Here is a 24169-nt window from a genome sequence, read left to right on the forward strand (position 1 = left end):
AAATGCGATGAATCTGTTCAAGACTGTGGCAGATAAAGAGCAGGAAGATAAGTGCCGCTCTATCAATCGTATATCAGTATGACACAGAAATCCGATAAGTTTATGATAGCTGTACTTTTGGGCGTGAGATAGAATTAACATATGACTAACTTCCCAGGAACGCTTTCTTTTCTTGCGTCCAAAATTTTTGTTTTTTGAATTGGCTACTACTTTTTCACTTAATTATGACCAACATTAGAGCCAAGGATGTGGATTGTTTAGAAAAAGTAATACTCTTGAAAAATACCTATTTTTTTACTGTCTTTTTCCACAAAAAATCAAACACTTAAAAATGTATTTAAGATTATTTATGAAAATATTTGATTCGAAGAGTTGCAAAAACCTTGTACCAATATTAATAAAGGACTATGCAATTCGAACCAATCGATGTTGACATATAATCAAGGACCAAGCTATGTGCAATGAGTTTTCTTCCATTCCATGTGTGTTTAAGTGCTTTCCAATCAGCTTTCATTTTTCAACTTACAATATCTCGGTAACTGTCGGTTCAATTTTCAATCTTGAAAATGAAACCTTTGTGAAATCAAACTATGTTTCGAATAAAATAATCTTTTAAATAGAACCCTAAATTTTTCAAATGGCTAAACACATATTTCACGCTTTTCTTATGACGCTATTAAAAAATGCAGGAGGGATGGGGGTTTGTGACGAATTTAATTTTGTACGGAAAAATACATCGAGAGGGGAGGGTTAGTCAAAAATTATCGAAAATTCTACGTAACTTTAAAGTTTATTTAATTCAACTCAAATCGGTTTTATTGGTGAATAATCAAGATACAATGAGTTATTTTTAAGTGGATAACAGAGTTTTGGAGTTCCTTTCAGCTGTGGGTTGCATCATAATAAATTTTGGAACAATTATTTCTTTAACTAAGGCACTAGCAAGAGCAAGAAAAAAAACTTTGATATTTTAAAGTTTAATTATTTCCACAAAGTGATTTTTTTATTTTCAATTTTAAGTGGGATAAATATGCAATTCTGGGTGGCTTGGCGGTGAAACAAAAGGAAGACAAATACATATTTTTAATGTCTTTTATTATATTTGATCAGTGTTTTATCACATTCATGAATCACTCTTTTACTTCTCCAACCTAGGGACACGACAGGGTCTCACAGTCCTCGTCGTCACAAACATCGCACATTTGCATCACCTTTCCTTCGTAGGTCGCAATGGCGAAACGATCGGATTGGGCTGAAAAAAAAAATCAGATTATTTTAAAGCTCAGAGATGTAAACCCGCAGGAGCTGTACCTCCATTATCGTAATAGTCATACACGACCACGTGGGCCGGACGATGCAGGGCAACTTTGAAGTGGCGTTCGGCGCTAACTACGAAGCAGTTGGGTTGGGCGTTCAAACGAATGTAGTACACGACGAGGGAGGTTCCTCCGAATCGAAGTTCTGTCTTCTTAATGTTTCTTCCGATTGATAGATCCCGTACGGAATTCTTGTCCGCCACGAGGCCACTGGGGAAGAACACCTCTACCAGGGCCATGTTGGAGTACTCGTACGCTTCTTTGGCGTTGAAGCTAACACAAACGTTGAGTTCCTGGCGATAGTAGGTGCTGTTGGGTAGCAGGTTGACCTCCAAGTTGAAGCTGGATTTCTCCACTACGATGTTCTGGTAGTATTGGTAGGAAATTTGGAAGATTCCTGCTCCCTTTCCTAACAGTTCGACTTGTACCTTTCTGGTGGTACTTTCCAGATTTTGCTTCAGTGTGTTTAACGATTGGGAGTCCACATCAAACAGGTACATTTTGTCACGTTTGGGAATCACAGCCACTCGGTAATCGTTCCGGTGGGTCGATACTCGTGCAGAAAACTTGGCCATCGCTTTCAGAGCAACGAATGTGTCCTGCGTTGACATGAATCCACCCCGGTCGTAACGTTGAGTGGTTAGCCACCGCATTATGGGCGTTGCATCGGGCACCAAACCATGCTCGATGTAAGAAAGCAGAGCATATCCGGCTATTTCTACACCAAGCGAACGATAGCTCCATGAACGTGTTCCAGTTGCCTCGTCGTATTGGGAGAATTCGACGAGTTTATCCAAAAACGGCAAGGACTCGTTACGATCCTTCAATGATATAGCATAGGTAGCCAAAGCCAAATCATATGGGTTGTTAATAGAGTCCAGCCCCGTTGTAAGATAATCGGCTGATTTTTGTAAAATCTCCCAACGTTCCCCGTTGACACTTTTTGACTCTAGCAAGGCAATCAGAACGTACGCCGTCAGCGAAAAGCAAGATGTTTCTAGACCTCCTTGCATATCAACGTGTATGATATCTCCAATTTCTTCGAATCTACCGTCCGGTTGTTGCGTTTGTACCAACCAATCTAATGCACCTTCAATTACGCGCTCGTCTATGTAAATGTATTTGCTGGCAATTGCAAAAGATTTTGCCACAAATGCCGTCAAAAATACACATCCCCTCATTTCTGGAAAAACGGCGAATGAATTGTCCGACAACTTGTAATTTAGTTGATTCTCATAACCTTTGGTTAGTTTGGAGATCAGGTCCGAATAAAGTTCCTCTTTAATCGTTCTAGTTTCATACATGTAGTCCAGCACTACTACGTTCGGTACGAGTTGAATCATGTTCTGTTCGCCGCATCCACACGGAAGACTTATTAATGACTCGAGGTTTTCTACAACCGAGCCGAAAATATCAGCTGGAATAAAAAAGCACATTTAAAATATTTTGATAAGTTCCAGGGTTACCAAAACATACGGTCCAAGATAAACTTTACGCTTACGGATCCTTCATCGACGTTGCGTGGAACGTTGATACTGATATCGAATTTCTGGTAATTTGTCTCCGAAAGGTCAATGTACCTGGCCTCATTCAGCTCATGCAAGTGACTTTCTGGTACAACACGCAGCATGTGCTCTACCGAATCAGATTTAAGCGTATTGACGGCTTCGAACTTGATTGCAATGTCTCCCAATTTTTTCGCTTTGATCATGAACGATACAGATTTGCCGTTATTTGCCGGCACGATAACTGGCTTGGTGCGACGAGTAACTAAAATGGGATTTTTTCAAATCAATCGTCAAGCACGATAATACAAGCATCTTACCGTGAGTCTCCACAGCTCTCACGTTCATATCGGACAGCGTGACATCTGTTGCCGACTCAAATTCAACATAGTTATCGACAAACTCAATTTCGTCGTTCTTGTTGAACAGTGTTACATCCGATGTCAAAGTGGTCCCCAGAAAGTTAAACACGGTTACCTGAATCACCACCACTTCATCGCGCTTTATCGAGTACGGTAGATCGGCGATAATGTAGAAGGGTTGATTTACTGTAAACACCCGTGGCTGCTTCATTACGCCCAGGCCTAGGGTGGGACTAAGCGCGAATCCATCGACCATCCACGACGTGACCGTATCGGGCACAACAGATTCAATCGTCATGAATGATCTTTTACCATCCATTGAGTAGTTTGTCCACAGCCACGTTTCCGGAAAGACGGTTCGGATTTGGGTCGGTGCCTTGTCGATTTTTTCTGATGATCTTGAGGATCTCGAATGGTGGTTTCGTGCGTATGCTGTAAGCAGAACCTGTTGAAATTTTCATTTTGTCATAAAGAGGATGTACTCTCACCAAAATCTACCGCAGCTGTACTCCTAACAAACAAACCCATGTCCTGTAATGCAAAGTTGATCAAACTACTAACTTTAACAGTCACTTGATTAACTCACATTGAAGGGTTCAAACTCGTCCGACTCTCCCACGCCGTACTGTTTCAAGTCACGTAACACATCGTCCTGCGTGAACGCATGTCCGTTACGGCCCAGGTGCAGAACGCTCTGGTCGATCGCGTGGAACGCTACGTACGAGTCGTTGGCCGCCTGCAAATCCACGTAGATGTCCTGTCCAGGCAGATAATCGTCGTCGTCCAGGCTGAACTCGAACTGGCAAGTGGCAATTTTCAAATCTGTCACACTATTGATATCATTAAAAAAAACTCACGTGATTGCTGAACATGTCAAAGTTCAGCTCCAGGTCGTCAAAAATGAGAAAGTTTTTCGAGGTGTACGTGACGATCAGCTTCGCTTTGGGCGCCATCTGCGGGAGCAGTCTGTACCGGAAGGAGTACCGTTTCTTGTTCGCTACATTAACGTGGCCCGAGTCGATGATGCTTCCGCGTGCCCAGAACGTGTAGGCAAAGTGGCTCATCCGTTCGGTGCAGGAGATCTCGAACAACACTTCCCGATTGGGGCGCACTCTGGATGGAAGGAGAACGTTGGTAAGGGCAATTTAAGTTTTGATCAATCACTCACTTGTAACGATTTTCGTTCAAAGTTACAGTTATAAACTGGTTGCTCTCTGACTGTGCTGCGTAAATTTCCTCAAAGTTGTCATACACGATGGAATCATAGGTGATCTCCATTTGGAAAGATATTGCCGTCCTCGGCGGTACGATGTCTACCGTTATTACTCCTTTAGAGTCTGTTTCCTTCACTAGTGAAATTTCGTAGCTTTCTTCACCAGACTCATCTCCATCGTAAATGATTTTGATTGTGGCAGATTGTCCATCACTAGCGGGAATTCCATTGTGATCCTGTACGATCAACTGCAACGAGAACAGACTTCCTGGGCTAAACAAATGGTCAGATTTGACCACCGAAATTGTGTTAGGATATCGATGCACTGGAATTCTCTCGACGATGGATTCAGTTCGATCTGGAAAATTTATGAATTGTAGCACGTTCAAATTCATTTTGAAATTTTAGGGTTGTAGGTACTCACTGGTGAAAGTTTCCGTGACGTTGACTCGGGCAAATACGAAAGTTACATCACTATCACTTTCCACCTCCAACTCGTCATTCAAGCGGAACTCAACCGTAGTTTGTCCTTCGATACGTTTTGTAGTGAAATAATCTGGCCTTCGTTTGCTAGCATCGTCCACAAACAGGTCCACCGTGAGGGATCCCTCCAGTGGCTTTCCCGAGGTGTAAGCTGTCTCGACGACCAGTACGATTCGTTTCTCCGTGACCAGCAATGCCCGTTGGGGATACACCTTCACGTGATATTTGGGCAGTACGTACTCTCGAAGCTCGAGTGACTTTGATGCTTTCTGAAAAGTGAAATTCTAGAAAACCAAGCTTTTCAACAATTATCAATTCCAAATCCTACACTTCTTCCAGTCATAACTGTAAAGCTCCACAGCCCTAGCGTGGGAGACGACGCCAGTTGAACCTGGGACTCAAACACGCCATGCTGAAGCTTTCCGAACGGCCATCGCCTAATTGAATTCCCGTTGGCATCGGAAAGGGTCACATTTACAGTTTTAATATCACTAGCCGGTCTCGTGTTCACGTCTACCACGACGATCCGGAACTTGAGCACATCACCAGGTTTGTAGACCGGTTTGTCCAGCAAAATGAAAATTGATTCCGTTTTTCCATCGTACGCAAGATCAATTTCTTCGTTGAATGGAATACCCACATCTTTGCTCCGGACCAGAACTTTGTAGTTGCCCTTTGCAATGTTCCCAACCTCGAACGAAACGGATTTCCCGGTCCGTCTCGACACAATCGCGCTGATAGTTTGGTTTATGGACAATTTACAACCAACAGGTCCTCCCTGCAGCGTAACGTCCACGGGTGCATGGCACGGAAAAGAATTTGTGAACGAGATTGAGTACGGTGTGTTCGGTCGGATCGTGTTTGGTCCAATAGCTGAGAATCTGGGAGATTAAATTAGTATACATTTCATTGACAGCTGGAAAATTCTCCAAAATTGATTTCAGACAGAGTGTTCATAGTTAAAATGATCGAATTCCATACAAACTTGATCTAAAGAACAAAACGGAAAAATATCAACCACAAATTTGGCTTGAATTCAACCAAATTTTAAATGGCTTATTTGTTATATACAAATTCTACAGATTTTTAAACAAATTATTTCGCTTGTAGCCTACAAGTTGTAGGAAACCATTTTAAATTTGATTGCAAATGTGTCAATTTAAATTGATTAAAAGAATTAAATACTACTCATTGTTTATTTTTTTGCCAAAATCGGTAGAACCGATTATTCAAAAAAGTAGTGGCATTAAAAAAATATGGTCGATTGAATTCTACCTAAATCGGTAAAAAAAACAACCCTAAAGGCAATATGGCGACTTACCCTTGTCCTTTGCAATACCCAATGAAACAAATACCTAGGATCAGTAGCTCTAAAACCCACATCATCCAACGATTTGTCACAAATCGAGTTACTAAACTCATTTTGTCGCGAAAAAACTAAACTATTTTCCAATGTAACTTTGTTTTAACGATGCACTGTGTAAAACTGTAGCACTCTATTAGCAGCTTCGCGAACTGCACTGAATACGAATGGTCAGTTGGATGCCTTTTTAATTTCTTTCTTATCAAAGAGATGGTCAATCTTTTTCAAGTGGACCTGTGTGGATACTAAGCTCAAATAAGTTGTTATGCAACAAAAGCACACTTTAACAATGTTTGGTAGTAATTTGCAATGTTATATTTTTTAATATTATAGTTTTCAAAGTGATGGATGCACTTTGAATATTATTTTTTTTACATTTTATATTTAAAGTTTTTTCTGTGCAACTAGATTTATTTCTGTGCAGCTATTCGATGAAAGAAAGACATTTGTTTTGCTCTTCAAGGTTCTTCAGTTAAGACGGAAATGATTTATTCAATTGGTCATTTCCTTTTATTGGTTCTCGGTTGAGTTAAAACTGGTTTAGCCGTTAAGTGTGTCAGAATATTTTGAAGTTAAACAAATTTAGTATATCTAAAAACTTTCTCATCATTTTCTCTTAAAAGAATGTCTCGGTCATGGATTTCAGTCGGTTCGCAATTTATTGATCATTGGCTCGAGACAGTGCACGGTTATTTAGGAAGGGAGAATCACCCTGGTTAACCCGAAGCAGTACTGGGAGGACACGCCAGCGTTACGCAGTCTTCGTCTTCGCACACATCACACAGCTGCATCACCTTTCCCTCGTACGACTGAATGGCAAATCGATCAGATTGTTCTGAAAAAAGTAAAGGATTAAAGTTTTTTGGTTCTGCATGTATAAACTAAGCATCTTACTATTGTCGTAATAATCATACACCACAACATACGTGGGTCGATGTAGTGCAACATTGAATCTACGTTCGGCAGTTACGGTGAAGCAATTCTTTTGTACTCCAAGCCGAGTGTAGTAGACAACCAACGAGGTTCCACCGAATCGAAGTTCCGTTTTCTGAATCGCCCTGTTTGATGACAGGTCCTGGACGGCATCGTCGTCCGCCACGATACCACTAGGGAAGAATACCTCAACCAGTACCATGTTGGAGTACTGATAGGCTTCCTTCGGATTAAATTTGACGCACACGTGGAGTTGCTGCCTGTAGTAGGTGGTCGTATTCATCAGATTGACGCTTAAATCGAAAGATGACTTCTCTTTGAGGATGTTTTGATAGTATTGGTATGCTACTTGGAAAACTCCTTTTCCGATGCCACTGACTTCTACGTCGATACTTCTCGAGGAACTGTCAAGGTCCAGCTCTTGAATGCTCAGCACTTTCTTATCGACGTCAAAAGTTAACAATTTCTCTTTCTTAGGACGAACCGTAACACGATAATCATTCCTGTGGGCCGACGCTTTGGCTGCAAATTTCGCCAATGCTTTCAAACCAACGTAAGTGTCCTGGGTTCCCGGGAATCCTCCCAGATCGTAGCGCTGGCTGGTCAACCAACGCATTATAGGCGTTGCATCCAATATCTGTTCACGTTGGACGTAAGAAAGTAGCGCATAACCAGCTATTTCAACGCCCAGAGATTTGTAGCTCCAACTTCGCACCTTATTTGTAGAATCGTATGTGGAGGACTCAACTAGTTTATCGAAGAACTTTTGAGAACTTGCCGGGCTCTGCAGCGACAAAGCGTACGTCGTAAGTGCCAAGTCGTACACATTGTTCATGTTGTCGAAATTACTCATAAGGTAATTGGCAGATCTTCGAATCACATCAGAATGTGTCTGTGCAATGCTTTTTGTTTCCAAAAAGGCGGCCAAAACATAAGCCGTGAGGGCATAACTTGTTGAACGCAAACCACCTTGCATGTCTGCGTGGGCCACGTCTCCGACTTCGGTGAATCTTCCATCCGGCTGCTGCTTTCCTGCCAACCAGGCAAACGCTTTGTTCACCACGTCAATGTCCACGCTCATGTACTTATCGGCAATTTTCAACGATTTTGCTACGAACGCAGTCAGGAAGGTACCACCTCGGGAAGAGGCCCAAATGCCAAACGAACCATCACTGAGCTTGTATTTCATCTGATTTTGGTAGCCACTCTTCAAATATCCAATGGCCTTTTCTTTTATGTCATCTCGGATCGTGCCAGTTTCAGACAAATAGTCCAGCACCACGATGTTCGGTACGAATCTCATCATGTTCTGCTCGCCACAGCCAGTTGGCAGGCGAATCAGCGATTCCAAATTTTTGATGGCCGTTCCTAGGATGTCAGCTGAAAATAAAGTAAAATATTGAATCAATCGTTTTATAAACCACAACTCTAGAGTTTTTTTTTAACGTTCATAAACTAATGTCTTTCATATGTTTATAGGACCTATTCAAAAAAAACTCGAGAACTGAAATAAGCTTCTAGCCGGGTTACAATCTAAAAATCCGTCAAGGACATAAGTTTAATTCATCAGGGTTTGGTCGTTAGTTTTGTTTCATGTAATTTTGCATAGCATTGATGTAGTTTTATGAAAGATAAAAAGAATAAAACAAGACAAAATCAGTTAATCGTTTAAGTTAACATGCTCAAAATGACATTCTGAACACTGGACCATAATTCAAAATTCGGCTATTATGCCAAATCAAGTATTCCGAGAAAACGCGTTTTAGTGTTTGTCACCAAATGTTCATCAAGGCAATTTCCCATAAGAGTGGAATATTAGCCGTTTGGTTTTTGCATCGGCAGCTAAATTTAAACACTATTTTAGTAAAATTCAAGTTTCAGAAGACGCGTTGGAACATCCTCTACCACCTGGTGCTAATAACTCGTTTTTGCCAAAAGTGGATATTAGCCGTTTTTTCAATGGTGGGCAGTGGATACATTTAAATTAACAATTTTGACAACACGTCAACGTTATGCTTCTTTTGTTGTGCAAGTGCCAAAAAAGCATGAAAAAAATTCTCTAACATCTGAAATTTTAAAAAATCCAGCCACTTACGATCCAACGTGAACTTGATCCTCGCCGACCCTTCGTCGATTTCGCGGGGAATGTTGACCTGAATCTGGAAGTTCTGCACCGTGTTCTTGGGCAGGTCGATGAATCGCGCCTCGTTCACCTCGTGCATGTGGCTTTCCGGGATCACGCGCAGCATGTGCTCCACCGAGTCCGTCTTCAGCGGGTTGACCGCCTGGATCTTGATGGCAATTTCGCCCAGCTTTTTCGCCTTGATCAGGAACGAGATGGGTTTGCCGTTGTTGCCCGGCACAATGATGGCCTTGGTGCGGCGGGTTGCTGGAAGTTTGATTAATTTAGTATTGAGCTTGACAGAAGGTGAAATTTACAGTCTTACGATCATCGGACGATTTTTCCACAAACTCAATTTCGTCGTTCTTGTTGAAAAGAGTTACATCCGTTGTCAGAGTATTGCCAAGAAAGTTGAACACTGTCACGTGAATCACTGCCACTTCGTCGCGCTTGATAGAGTACGGAAGATTGGCGATGATGTAGAAGGGTTGGTTTACCGTAAACTCGCGTGTTTCTTGCATAATACCCAAACCGTACGTTGGACTCAGCGCGAAGCCAGTAACGGTCCACGAAGTGACTGTATCAGGTACAACCGATGCAATTGTCATCTTGGAGTTTCTTCCATCCATGGTGTAATTTCGCCACAGCCAAGTTTCCGGAAAAACTGTTCGAATGTGAATCGCTTTTTCAACGCGTTTACCAAAAACGGATCCTCCAAATCTAGACAGTTGTTGGCGAGCATAAGCTAGAAACGGACCTTTTGTTAGCATAAATTTGATATCATGTTCCAAAAACAAACTTACGAAAATCTACTTGTGCAGTAGTTCTAAGAAATAGACCCATAGTCTGCAAAAGAAAAAGTTTATCTAGTACCAAATTTAACCAATGCTTAAGTTACGCAAAACCTACATGGAACGGATCAAACTCGTTGGCCTCGGTCGCTCCATATTGGCTCAAGTCCTCCAGCACATCATCTCTGGAGAACACGTGACCGTCACGCCCCAAATGAAGTACGCTCTGATCAATCGCGTGGAAAGCAATGTACGAGTCGTTGGCAGCTTTCAAATCCACGTAGATATCCTGCCCGGGGTGATAATCGTTACCGACTTCGTGATCCAGCGAAAATTCAAACTAAAATTAAAAATCTTGTTAAAACCACCTTCCGAGCAAAATATCCCCATTTACTCACATCATTGTTGAACACGTCAAAGTCCAGATCCAACTCGTCGAAAATCAAAAACTCCTTGTTGGTGTACGAGACAATAAGCTTTGCCTTGGGGGCCAACTGGGGCAGCAACCGGTAGCGGAAGGAAGTTTTTTGCTTGTTGAAAACGTTCACGTTTCCCGAGTCGACGATGGACCCACGTGCCACAAGTATGTAGGAAAAGTGGCTGATTCGTTCCGTGCACGAAACCTCGAACAGGACCTCCTTGTTGGGGCGAACTCTGCGGGTGAGATTGTGAAATTAGGTTAGGGACTTTAAAAATAAGTATTCTTGTTTTTGTTTTATGGTCTTAAATATAATCCCGGATATATTTCTTTTTAAAGCCCTGGTACTAAATCCCTGTATTGATCAATGCTGAAAAATCCAAATTTACAGAGAACTTCAAAATTCCTTTACCTCACAGGATTGGAACCTAATTCCAGTACTCGAACCATTACACATTCTGTTGTTGGGTTACCTCAGCAAACGTAAACATAATCTATAGTAATTCCGTTAGAATAAGGTGGAATTGTCATCAAAATTTGCAAAAATAATGTGTAGGAAGCAAACCTTATCGACGATAACTCACTTGAAATATCATTCTAAAATTACCTTATTTACCAAATCCTGAATAACTTCATAAGGCGTCATCCATAAAGTATGTCACGCTCTGGAGGGGTCTGAGCAAGTGTGACATTGCGTGTCGTAAGTATACACCCAGAACTGGACATCGGCATACGAGAGGATAAAGAGCACGATTCGGTAGTAAAATGGTACTGTGTGCGGACGGAGAGGATAAATCCCGAAATTACCGAAAGTACTTTACTCATGGTTCATTTCCCAAAAAAGTTCATCTATCAAAAAAAAAGTACCGGTACCGAGACTCGAACCCAAGACCTTCGGCATATTGAACCGTTCCATGGTTCGGTGAATAAATGGCGGTCATTTGTCCATATAAGCCACTCAATAGGATGAACTGTTCCAATGAACGAATGAACACGCGAGAGGACTATACTCTCGCAAAATAGCACTTTCCTCACGTTTCTTTTCGTGAGGACTATCCCCTCGTTCTTTAACTTTGGGTGTAGGAAAAGCGTGACAAAGCGGGGGAAGGCGTGAATAATCAGCTTTTTCAAAAACAGAAACATTTGAATGTTAATGAAATTCTCCCCACAAACTCGTAGAAAATCATGGGACATAATCTAGAAAAATATTTGTAATGGCCTAAGTTACTAATTTTTTTTCTCAAAATACCGTTTTTTAAACGATGCCAATTTTTCGATGTATTTTAACTTTATTTGAGTTTTTTTTTGTAAAATTCTAATTTTTTCACATGATAAAATATTTTTTTTTAAATAAACCTCACATATTCACTTTAAGGGGTTACACACCCAAAGTTAAAGAACGAGAGGATAGTCCTCACGAAAAGAAACGTGAGGAAAGTGCTATTTTGCGAGAGTATAGTCCTCTCGCGTGTTCATTCGTTCATTGGAACAGTTCATCCTATTGAGTGACTTATGTGGACACATGATCGCCACTTTGTCACCGAACCGCGGTGGCCCATACGGCAAAGGCACGGTTCAATAGGGGGATGGCGTCGCTATTTTTAGACCACGTTTTCCACTTTTACTCCATCGAAACCGACTACTTTATCGACTTCATTTTGCTGGGCGAGATAGGACGCCGTCTATTTTTAGACGATGACTCAGCACTTTTCCACTCTTGCACTAAAAAAAACCAGATGGCAGCACGATTTAACGCCACGTCCCTATATGTCGAAGGTCTTGAGTTCGAGTCTCGGTACCGGTACTTTTTTTTGATAGATGAACATTTTTTGAAGATGAACCCATGAGTAAAGTACTCTCGGAAATTTCGGGATTTATCCTCTCAGTCCGCACACAGTACCATTTTACTACCGAATCGTGCTCTTTATTCTCTCGTATGCCGATGCCCAGTTCTGGGTGCATACATGTAGAAAATCACAAAATTTCATATTACAGAAAATTTATTGAATCCACTAAAAAGATAATTTTCAATCACTCCTGAAAGTTTCATGAAGATATTATATGATTAAACTGAGTTAGAGACGATTTTAACACTCAAACGCTCGGGTAGTCATTTGACCCCTATTTTTTTACTTAAAAATCTCATAACTTTTGGTAGAATTGACCAAATTGGATGCTTCCGGTTGCAAAAGATCCAGATTTGTATATATTTTGAACTGTCAGATGGGGGACAAATATGGTCCACTTTTACCGGAGATATTCCGGATTCCGTTGGGGTACCTCGACCCTCCTATTTGGAGTTTTGGTCAATAGAACAAAAACCATTGCACAGAAAAATGCCGGAAATGATGCAAAACTTCAAGGCATCATTCTAATACATCAAAGCGCAAAGCGGACTGTCAAACTTTCTGAGCGTTTTTCTCGAAACACCGAGTTGATTTACGGGTGCCATAATATCTCGAGATGGGATGGACCAAATTGGCTGAAATTCGGGGTGAAGACTCTGGAGACATATCCCGTGTGCATGACGATGCCCGATTTTTAAAAAATACAAAAATCAAAAACTGATGATTTTTAATATGAAAAACATAAAAATATTTTTATCATTTTTAAAAATAAACTTTTTGGAAATCGGCCTTCGTCATGCACACACATGACCGGTTTGACGAGTCTTCTCCAAAATTTTGAGTCGATTTGGTCAAGGCAGTGTGGAGATATCGTGGCACCCGTTTTTTGAAAATGCTAACTTCAAATAGATATATCTCAGCAATGATACAACCAAATGTCTTCAAATTTATTTTGTTAATAGTTGAAAATGTATATTTTAATGCCCTGAAAACATATTTTAAATAAAATTAAGTGTAACCCCTTAATAGAGTCTTTGTTATAAAATCAAATTTTAATTTCATGAAAAAACTCACATCTGCATAATTTTTTTTTGTTTTTGGGTATAAAGCGATGCGATATGTTGTATGCATATTTACCTTATTCAAATTTTGAAAACTAATTATTGCAAAACAACTGGACTGTTGTTCGTGTACTCTTTTACGTCTCCCCCTTGACTTTCTGACCAAGGAACAACGAAGGACATAAACTTAAGAAGTATATTTTTTTGTGAAATGCATACCAAATTTTTTAAAGGTTTGATATAAATTTTGTTTTTTTTTTTGTATTTTTATGAAATCGGTATTTGAAGAAAATATTGGTTTTCAAAATTTGAAAATGACAAATTGATAATTGTTAAAAAGTGAAACTGTATATGGGTCATTCCATCTGAAGCGGAACAGCATTTGAAAATTACCCTCTCCGATCCTGCTCAAATTTGGCAGGGCAGTTGATACTATCAAAACATCCAAGAATCCCGAATGTCGTCCAAAATCGGACCACCCCCTCAATTTTGGTACCTTCCCAAAAAATAGACTTTTTGGCAATTTTTGGGCGAACCTCCCATCTTCCAACGGCGATAGCTCAGGAACCAAAAATCTTAGAAGGTCGGTCTTAAGCTCAATTTTGAAGTGAAATTGAACGTAGAATCCATTTCCGTGATCAAAATTTCGATTAAGATGTTTTTTCTATCTGTATTGCGCAATTCAAAACTTTCAATGGTCGTATCTCAAAACTGCCCTATTTATTTTTTAAATTTGACCTCACCATCGCATTCCCCTGCCAATTTTACATAAAAATCACTTATTGGTAGAAAGGAATATGTTTCGTTCCAGAGATATCGAATTTTGAAGTTTTGAGTTTTCAGTCGCAGCATTTGCTAGAAGCACACTGGTCGATTTTTTGGGGAGGTACCAAAATTGAGGGGGTGGTCCGATTTGGACGAAATTCGGGATTCTTGCATGTTTTGATAGTATCAACTACTCTGCCAAATTTGAGCAGGGACGGAGAAGGTAATTTTCAAATTTGTATTTTTTCTTGCAAGCTTCAGGTGGAATGACCCATATACAATTTCGCATCATTTGATATCATATTGAAAATTTTGAAATTGTAAATATTTTCTTAAAAAACGGTATTTTGTTAAAATTTTAGTAATTATAAAAACAAACTGTTATAAAATAAAAGTGCTTACAAAATTGTAAAACATTTGATACCCGTATTGTTTTTTATGAAATGTTTAGTTTTTTTCATAAAATACGTTGTTTTGTAAAATTTTAGTTTTTTTTTACAAAAAAAAACTCTTAAAGAGTGAAAATTTATTCAAAATTTAAAACTAATTACTTTCCTTATCGTTATCAAACTACGATAATTTTATTGTTAACAATCTTGTTGTTGTAGTTAAAATTGGAATCGTAGTTGGTGGAGTCGGGTCTTTTTGAAAAACTGGGTCGGAGTTGTTTTGTTATCTGAATTATAACTCGAAATGATTCAAAATTTTTGATAATAAACAGAAAAAGTATGATTTTAATATAAAATTTAAATGAATCCATTTATGAGAGTTTAACACCAATTTAACACAACAACACAATTCATTCGATGAACATTGAATTTTATCAGAAACAGTTTGTTCGGGAAATTACTTTCATTTAATTCTTTCCAAAAAATCTAACAGCGAAAATAGGACCATGTGTATTTTCTGGGTATCAAACCAATTGAATTTTAAGGAATGTTCAAAATACTTACTTATATTTCTTCAAATTCAACGTGACTGTAATAAACTGATTACTTCTTGATTGAGCCGCGTATATTTCCTCAAATTGATCGTACTCAAACGAATCGTAGATTACCTGAAATTATTGATTAGAATTTAGTAAATCACAGTTAACTTAAAAAAGTATCAAATCCATTACCCGCATATGTAGTGTCGTAGCCCCAGTTGGAGGCGTCAGTTCCAATGGTACCATGCCTTTTGCATCAACTTCACCAACCATGGAAATTTCGTCAAAGTTTCCTCCATCATACATGATCGTAATGCTTGCAGTAGTTCCTCCTTTAGCAGGAACTTCGTTGTGATCTTTGATTTCCAGTTGCATGTTGTAGCTCATTCTAGCGCGGAACATGGGCTCCGATTTGATCACCGTTATCGTGTACGGATTTTTATAAACCGGTATGCTTCTCATGATGGTTTCAGTTTTGTCTGCAATTATAATGGTAATGTTAAGATAGATCTAGCAATAAAATAAATGATTCAAATTACTGGTAAAAGTCTCCATCACGCTAACCCTAGCCCAAACATTAGCAAAAATACTATCTTCCTCCACTTCGACTTCCTTCTTCAAGTCAAACTCCACCGAAGTTCGTCCTTCGATGCGTTTCGTGACGGAGTGATCAGGATTTCTTTGGTAGATATCTTCCAAAAACAAATCCACCGTCAGCGTACCGTCCAGAGGTCTGCCGAAAGTGTAAGCCGTCTCAACGGCCAGTTTAATTTGTTTCTTTGAAGCTAGCAAAACCTCCGTGGGATACACTTTAATGTAATATTTAGGCAGGATGTACTCTCTCAATTCAAATTGTTTTTTAACTTTCTGTAATCAAAATTATTCATTATAAAAAGAAATCTTCTCTCAAACAATCCAATCTTACACTGCTTCCTGCCAGTGCCGTTAAGGTCCAGTTTCCTAGCACCGGAGACGATGCCAGCTGGAAGCTGGTCTCAAATACTCCGTTGTACAGCCTGCCAAAGGGCCATTCCATGATAGAATTTCCATCCTTGTCCGCCAGCTTCACCTGCACAGACTTGAGGTTGGTCACTGGTCGCGTGTTGACGTCGACCACGACAACCCGGAATCGCAGCATATCTCCCGGTTTGTAGACCGGTTTATCCAGCTGAACGAACAGCGACTCCGTTTTGCCATCGTAGATGAGATCGATTTCTTCGTTGAAACCAAAGTCAGCCGAAAGGCTCTTGATCGAAAGTCTGTACTCGCCGTTTGGAATTTCTCCAACCTAGAAACAAATGACAAGTTTAGGCCACAGTTACACCCAAAATCCAACTGTCAGACAAAGCGAACCTCAAATGTGTGCGATTTTCCTGTTCTTCTCGTTACAGCTAATCGGGCCGCCCTGTTCAACACGGAAACGGAATCGGTGGGTCCTTCCAGGACGACTTCCAGCCGTGCGTCACGTGACAGTGAGTTTGCAAAGGCAACCGTGTACGGCGTGAAGGGTCGAATCAGCTTCGGTCCAATTACTGACAATCTGTGGTGGGAGGGGGAGGTAGAAGCAAACAGTAAAACTAGGTGTTATAAGTTTTTCTCAGTGTGGCAGGGAATCCCCGGTGTGTTCATTTTCCATTAGGACTTGTAGACTATAACCGATGTTTAACTATTTAAAGCCTAGAGCTGTTTGGTTAGCGTAAACATAGAAAATGGTAAAATTTTGGTATGAATATGCAGAAATGCATTACTACTACCCACAAACATCAAATATTTTCAAAAAAATAAAGTTAAATTGAAGATCATTACCAGGAAGATGAGTAACTTTTGTTTGGGTGTACCCCATTTGGCATAATGGACATTTGGCATAACGGGTTTTTAAGAAGGACGTTTGGCATAATGGACGTTTGGCATAATTGCTCCAAGACATTAGGGACGTTTGGCATAATGGACATTTGGCATAATCGACGTTTGGCATAACTTGTTCAAAAACCATCGAGGACGTTTGGCATAATGGACATTTGGCATAATGGACGTTTGGCATAACTCGTTTAAAAATCATCTAGGACGTTTGACATAATGGACGTTGGGCATAGTTATTTCTAGATTTTTTTTTGTTTTTTTTTAGGAGTATTTCTTATTTTCACGAATGAAAATGTATTGTTTATTTACCTTTTTTATATCTTTAAGAGATTATTATTTTTTTTTTCGAAAATTTGGTATCTCTATATTATTTCCCAAATAGTATTTTTTTCCCTTTTTGATTATTATTCACAATAAATATTTTCATGAAATCGCGATATTTTATTGAAAATTTAGTTTAATGAAGGAAATATCTCTTGTTAGCTCTACATTTTTCCCCTTTCAGTATAATTAGCAATAATATTTTTTAAATAAAATTTTCCCTTCTTTTTTATGAAATTCAACTAAAAGATGAAAAAACCTCTTCAAATCATCGACAATTGAGCTGTTATAATGCAATTTTCCCTTCTTTTGATCATAATTTAACTAGAAGAAGGAAAAATCTGTAGATAAATTCACATTTGTCCCTTCTTTTTTCGAATTCAACCTAAAGAACACCCAGAACTGGGCAGCACTCGTCCGACACGAGAGTAGCGGTAAAATTTACAGACACAGAGAACACAGTTCTAGATGACTGAGAGAATTATGCCCTCGAGTCCGTTCTAAGAAAAAGTTCATCCTTCAAAACAAAAAGTCTGGAGCTTTTTTTAAAACCCTGACTCAAGGCGGTTTCAAAAACACCGAAAAAGCAAAACTGGAAATTTGGTTTATTGGACCTTATAAAAAAAAAAAAAAACTCCAGAAGTGTTGTCTACGGGAATTGAACCAGGGACCTTTAATATAATAACTCAATGACTAAACTGCCTTGGCCACAACAGCTTGGTGACACAAGAGTAGTGAGATGTCGATGTATGACTCTTGTTGAAGATTTACTGTTTTAATTAATTAATGAAATTGATTGTTTTGCAGGTATGAGTTGGAACCATTATTCTATCGAGTTTAGCATTGAACTCCTATAAATGTTGATGGAACAATACTCTTGACCCTGTATTTTGGGTGAAGGGATGTCGATTTTGCTATTAACACCGGCTCCGTGGCTTAATGGTTACGGCATCTGCCTCACAAGCAGAAGGTTCAGGGATCAAATCCCGGCCGGTACCTTTGAAATTTGGAATGCTGAATTTGAACTTTGAATATGAACAAAAACGAAAAATGAATCAGCTGCGATTCGAACTCACACCTCTGGATTGGTGGTCTGGGACGCTAAGCAGTCGGCCATCAGAAGGTTTACACTCCAGTAGTGAATTTGATCCGTAGTGTTGAAACATGTTATCTTCTCATATTAAATACGCGCTGATCCCTGATTTGCCTGACGGGATTGGAAGTCTAAATATAGATCGAGTTTCCTTCAGATGCTTGCTTCTATGTTAAGGCGGGGCCGAACAATGCCCAGCGACCTCGGAATTGGACCGCAAGGAGCTCTGTCATTCTGAAACGGGTCGTTGGAAGCAGCGCGAGGGCTATCACCACCTAATACCCGGGACTGAGATAAGTTGTATCAGCATTCGGCATATACAAAAGTCTGATACAAACTATACTTTCCCATAATATCGCTACCGGTTAGCGGGTATTGGATTGGACCACACACACACACACACAGGGATGTCGATTTTGATATTCTTTAAATATTTTCAATTAAGTTTTTTTTTGCAATTTTCCCATTCCCATCTTTTATATTCAACTTTAAGAAGAGAAATTCTCTTATAGATGTTCTCTTTAACATTTCTATCATTTTTGCACATTTTTTCTCTGTTGCTTTATTTTTTTTTGCAATAAAGTTGTTTATGCAATTTTCCCTTCTTGTATATATTTAAAACTAATCTTGAAGAAGGGATAATTGTTCAATTAAATTGATATTTTGAATAGAGGTAGGTGAAAACATAAAAATAAAGCGATTATCAAACGTTTAAAGAGTAGCAAATTGTGAATCTGTAAAGAAACTTTTTCTATAAGTTGAATTTTATATAAAAGAAGGAAACATTTCATAAACAAACTCAATTGTCAAATATTCAAAAAGTTTTGTTTAGAGATTTTCCCTTCTAAAAATTGAATTTAAAATAAAAGAAGGGAAAATTTCATAACTACTTATTTGTCAGATATTTAAAGTAAGAAAAAATGTACTTTCCTTATTTAGGTTGATTATTTAAGAAGGGAAAATTGCATAAAAAAAATAATTGCAAAATATTGAAAAAAAAAACAAACTGCAGATTTTTTGAGAGATTTTGCCTTCTTTTAGTTTTAAAATAAAAGAAGAGAAAATTGCTTTGAAAATCTTAATTGAATTTCTTTAAAGCAGAGCAAAATATTCATACATTCTTCAGGTTGAATTCTAAAAAGGAGGGAAAAGGAAAAATAGTATAAAATCTTGATTGCAAAATATTTAAAGACTGGCAAAACTGCCATCTCATTGATAGTTGAATTTAAAATAAAAGAAGGAAAAATATCATACAAAACAATAGCTGCAAACTTATTCTAAAAAAATATTTTAAATAAATTTATGAAAAAATGCATTTTAAAGCTTTATAAACAAATATTCCAAAAAGGGGAAAAATTACATCTATTGAAAAAAATAGATACATGATATCTTTGAAAAAAAAAATCATCTTTTAAAGTAAAATTATCTGTGTAAAAAATAGGAAAAAAGCTATAAATTATTATACTTTACAGAAAATAAATACTAATTTAATAAAACAAAAAAAGATAGCAATAATTATGCCAAACGTCCTTGATGGTTTTTGAACGAGTTATGCCAAACGTCCATTATGCCAAATGTCCATTATGCCAAACGTCCCTGATGTCTTGGACCAATTATGCCAAACGTCCATTATGCCAAACGTCCTTCTTGAAAACCCGTTATGCCAAATGTCCATTATGCCAAATGGGGTACACCCCTTTTGTTTAGACTTAAAAAATCGTTTTCTTGGAATTTGTTTGATTTTTATTCGATTCTTTAAAAATACTTTAAAATATGATTTGAATGTCTTGTTTTGCCTTCCTCACTGAGGTAAGGCTATAATCCTGCTCTAAAAATGAACTTCGTATAAAAACGTCGTAGACCCACCTTCACGTATACATATCGACTCAGAATCGAAAACTGAACAAATGTCTGTGTGTATGTGTGTGTGTATGTGTGTGTGTATGTATGTATGTGACCAACAAACTAGCTCATGTTTCTCGGCACTGGCTGAACCGATTTGACTCGAACTTGTTGCATTCGACTTGGTTTAGGGTCCCATAGATCGAGTTTTATACAGATTGAAGTTTGGATAAGTAGTTCAAAAGTTATGTATAAAAATGTGTTTTCATATATATTTCGATCTCACTTAACCGTATGTAAACTATGTCCGGGTCCATCATCCGACACATTGTTGGTTAACTTATCAAAAGACCTTTCCAATGAGTCCAAAACATTGAAGATCTGGCAACCCTGTCTCGAGATATGGCCACTTAAGTGATATTGATGTACTTTTTTGAAGCCGGATCTCACTTAAATGTATGTAAACCATGTCCGGATCCACCATCCGACCCATTGTTGGTTAGGTTATCAAAATACCTTTCCGACGAGTCTAAAACATTGAAGATTTGGCAACCCTGTCTCGAGATTTGGCCACTTAAGTGATATTGATGTACTTTTTTGAAGCCGGATCTCACTTAAATGTATGTAAACTATGTCCGGATCCATCATCCGACCCATCGTTGGTTAGGTTCATGGATCGCCGTTTAGAAAAGTTCAATTCTTCAGATATGTTTTTTCGCGCTTGATGATTTTTTGAAAAGTTAACCTTTCGCAACTTAAATCAGTTATTTTTTTTTGGCAATAAAAATAAGGTTAATTTGTCACTTAAGGACAAAAAATGCAATTTTCACGGGGACAATAATTTCAAAACACATTCATTTTTAACGTTACACTTATAGAAAATTTATTCTAAATTTCTTTTCCCTTTTTCTTCACTTGTTCTTAACAAAACAATATCTATTGGATTAAACTAAAGCAAAGAGGTTGTAAAACAAGTTCGATCTTTTTAATAATTATAAAAAGTAATTATTCAGCCTATTTTTTCCAAATGGAAACAGCAGTCTTGTCTAGCAGCAAATATAAATTTTACTAGAATCTTTATATATTTTCAAATATTTGAATATTGAAAAAAGTTTACATCACCCCTCATTCGTATTCCCAATTTCCACAGGAACCATTCAACCAAATCATCAAGTTTCGTGAAAATTTCACGGGATACTAACTTTACACAAGTTATGCTTAAACAACGAAAGAAATGAAATGAAAATATGATTTGATTTAGTTAGCTTTGAAGAAAGGCTGATGAAATACTATCGATTTTTTCTATCACAGTAGAAAATTTAATTATTTTATTCTTTTAAATTGTAAAATTAGCGAAACGAACAGTCAAAATTCATATGAATTGAAATTATGATTGGTGGTTGGTACTGTTTCTTGTTTACTTTATTTGAGTATTCATTGCATTCAATTCTTATTACCGTAAAACGGGGTGACTTTGATAGCCGGGGTGACTTTGATAGGTTTGCGATTTTTCCGCAAATGAAGAGTACAATTAAAATACGTAAGGAATGGTTTAGAAACATACTAACCGTGGTAGAGATGTGTTCAAATTACCTCAAAAAGATCATTTCATAACATTTTGACAACTTAAAAAGGTAGTTAAATATAGTTAAGAAAATGTTGATGAAAGTCATTATTTTCAACTTCTCAAAGTGTCTTGATTTTCTCAATGAACATGATTTTATATCGGAAAACGGAATGCATTTTCGGATTCTTTGGACAATTTTCCACTAGGCAAAAGGTTAAAAAAGTTTGTAAATCGATGCCTCTGTGCTCTCTTGTTCTTAGCTTGTTGGTTTTCCTATGTAGTTAGCATAAGAGAGCACAGAGGCATCGAAATAATAAATTATATGCGTTTTTGAAACACAATTAAAAAAAATCTCCAAATTTATAGGCAATTTCAGTTGAACAAATTTCATGTAAAATGTGAAAACTTGTGATTCGTGCTTCGAATTCAGTATAAAATGCAATATAAATCGATAATTTTACAAACAAAACTAGTTTTAGTAAATTTCAGGCAAAATTCCGACTTTTTAACAATTTTACCTAAAATTTATATGTATTTTGCTTAAAAGCTTGTACACTTAGTTAACTAAATATAAACATTGATTTTTTTTCTCTTTGAAACTATATCAGCTACTTTAGTGATGGTACATTTAGCGTACAAATAAAGTTTGAACATCTTAAATATGATTTTAACAAGAAAAACTAGGACTATCAAAGTCACCCCACAATTAAAACTAAGAATTTTTAACGTAACTTTTTTTCGAAACATTATTGAAAAAACTTTTTTTCCAAAATAGTGCATGGACTTTGTGTGGCCTACCCCAGTACATGTTTTAAAAATAATAATCTTGAGAAAAACCTTACCTGTTGGAAAATATTCTAAAAACAAAATGAAATCCTATCAAAGTCACCCCGGTTTACGGTATATATGTTTTCCTTTCAATTAATTTAATAATTTATATTAGTTTTTCAAACGAGAAATAATATAATTTTCATAATAAGCATTTCGATGAAATATTTGTTGAGTGTTGTTATTGTAAGCATTCATTTAAGAAAATTATCAAATTTCTCAAAATTTCACGGAAATATCCACAAAAAATTAACATCAACAAAATAAATCATTGTGCTGGATGTACCAGAAGAAAGTTATCCCCCCAAATATTTAGAGATAAATATTTGGGATCAGAACCAAAATAAACAATGTATTATGCAATATTTAAACAAAATATTTCCAAAAGACCAATAGACATAGGAAAAACAGGTGTTGAATACTGCTTCAGGAAACATTGTAGAGAGGTAATTCACAAACAATATAGTATATTTGTTTGCTATTGGCCCAAAATCAGTCTTATATTTTAATTGCAGTTAGAATTCATCTACTTTACTCGGTGTAATTTGACTAGAAAAAATGCACCCTGTTGCAATATTTTTTGTATATATTTTCAGTAATTCAATTGAATGGTTGCATAGAATATATTCGTGCATTTATAATAACGGAAAACAGACTTGAATTTTGAAAATGTATAATTTTTGCCTGGCTGTCTGTTGCCAAATTGGCCTTTAATTTTTTTTTCTTACAAATATTTTGCGGATAAAAATAAAAATTCATTTTTTCCGATCACCAGCTTTTATTTTTTGTTGAATGATTTATAAGAATTAATTAGCATGGAGCACAATAATTCTTCCGGTTTTCCCTCTAACAAGAACAGTTAAACACATGATAAGTGAAAACAAAATAACAATTGCATTCTAAACTTTTTGCTTCTATAATCACTTGCACTGTTTTCACGTAATTGCGTTCGATTTTCTTCCTAAATCCAAATAAATATCCAAACTCCACACTTAATCCATGTGACACAAATCGTAAACGAAGCTAAAAATCCCCGTCGAGCATAAAACCGAATCTTCCGCACACTTGGCAGAGCCCATCGCACCGCACTATCACTTCTTCTTGGGCCGATTGCGAATTCGAACGGGGATTTCTCGCAATCTGGGGGATTCCCTCTTTCCACAGCATCACAGCAGCGCGCAGCGGCACAATCAAAACAAACTCAACTGACCCTTGACTCTGGCACAGCTCGACGAACAGGCCGCAGCAGAGCACCAACTGCAGGAGCCACTTGAGGCGATTGGTCACCATCGCCACACACTCTTTCTCTCTCTCTCCTCACTAATTAATTGCTCTTCTTCAGTGGAGCTTTCTTCGTTGGAGCTGTGCTTTTTTAATTCGCGTCTGCTCCACGCGACGATCCGGACCTGACTGACTGACGATCGAGCCCGAGAGGATCGTGCAGTCTACTGTACGAATAGGGACTCGACCGAAGTCCTTATCAACGGCCAGAATTCGCTCGGCAGCAGAGATGAACGCTCACTTCGGGAAGAGAATTAATCAATGAGAAGT

General features: G+C 37.9%; 2 protein-coding genes across 2 annotated transcripts; both read right to left on the bottom strand.

The window, feature by feature from the left end:
* Positions 1-1076: 1076 nt before the first annotated feature.
* Positions 1077-6398, bottom strand: LOC6031174 (CD109 antigen). The gene is made up of 11 exons (XM_038250993.1): positions 6201-6398; positions 5208-5760; positions 4821-5148; positions 4352-4754; positions 4041-4296; positions 3770-3982; positions 3672-3714; positions 3142-3615; positions 2793-3086; positions 1312-2733; positions 1077-1252 (listed from the first exon to the last, which is right to left on the bottom strand). Exons 1-11 carry the CDS (start codon positions 6299-6301, stop codon positions 1152-1154), a joined length of 4188 nt encoding a protein of 1395 aa, XP_038106921.1. The 5' UTR covers positions 6302-6398; the 3' UTR covers positions 1077-1151.
* Positions 6399-6877: 479 nt separating this feature from the next.
* Positions 6878-24049, bottom strand: LOC6031169 (CD109 antigen). Its single transcript, XM_038254420.1, has 13 exons — positions 23829-24049; positions 16461-16647; positions 16033-16395; positions 15647-15974; positions 15300-15586; positions 15133-15236; positions 10487-10742; positions 10207-10428; positions 10101-10143; positions 9623-10042; positions 9271-9564; positions 7137-8555; positions 6878-7077 (listed from the first exon to the last, which is right to left on the bottom strand). The coding sequence occupies exons 1-13, from the start codon at positions 23906-23908 to the stop codon at positions 6959-6961; spliced, it is 4122 nt and encodes a 1373-aa protein (XP_038110348.1). The 5' UTR covers positions 23909-24049; the 3' UTR covers positions 6878-6958.
* Positions 24050-24169: the final 120 nt, after the last annotated feature.

This window comes from Culex quinquefasciatus, chromosome 2 (genome assembly GCF_015732765.1).
Source record: "Culex quinquefasciatus strain JHB chromosome 2, VPISU_Cqui_1.0_pri_paternal, whole genome shotgun sequence".
Taxonomy (NCBI): domain Eukaryota; kingdom Metazoa; phylum Arthropoda; class Insecta; order Diptera; family Culicidae; genus Culex; species Culex quinquefasciatus.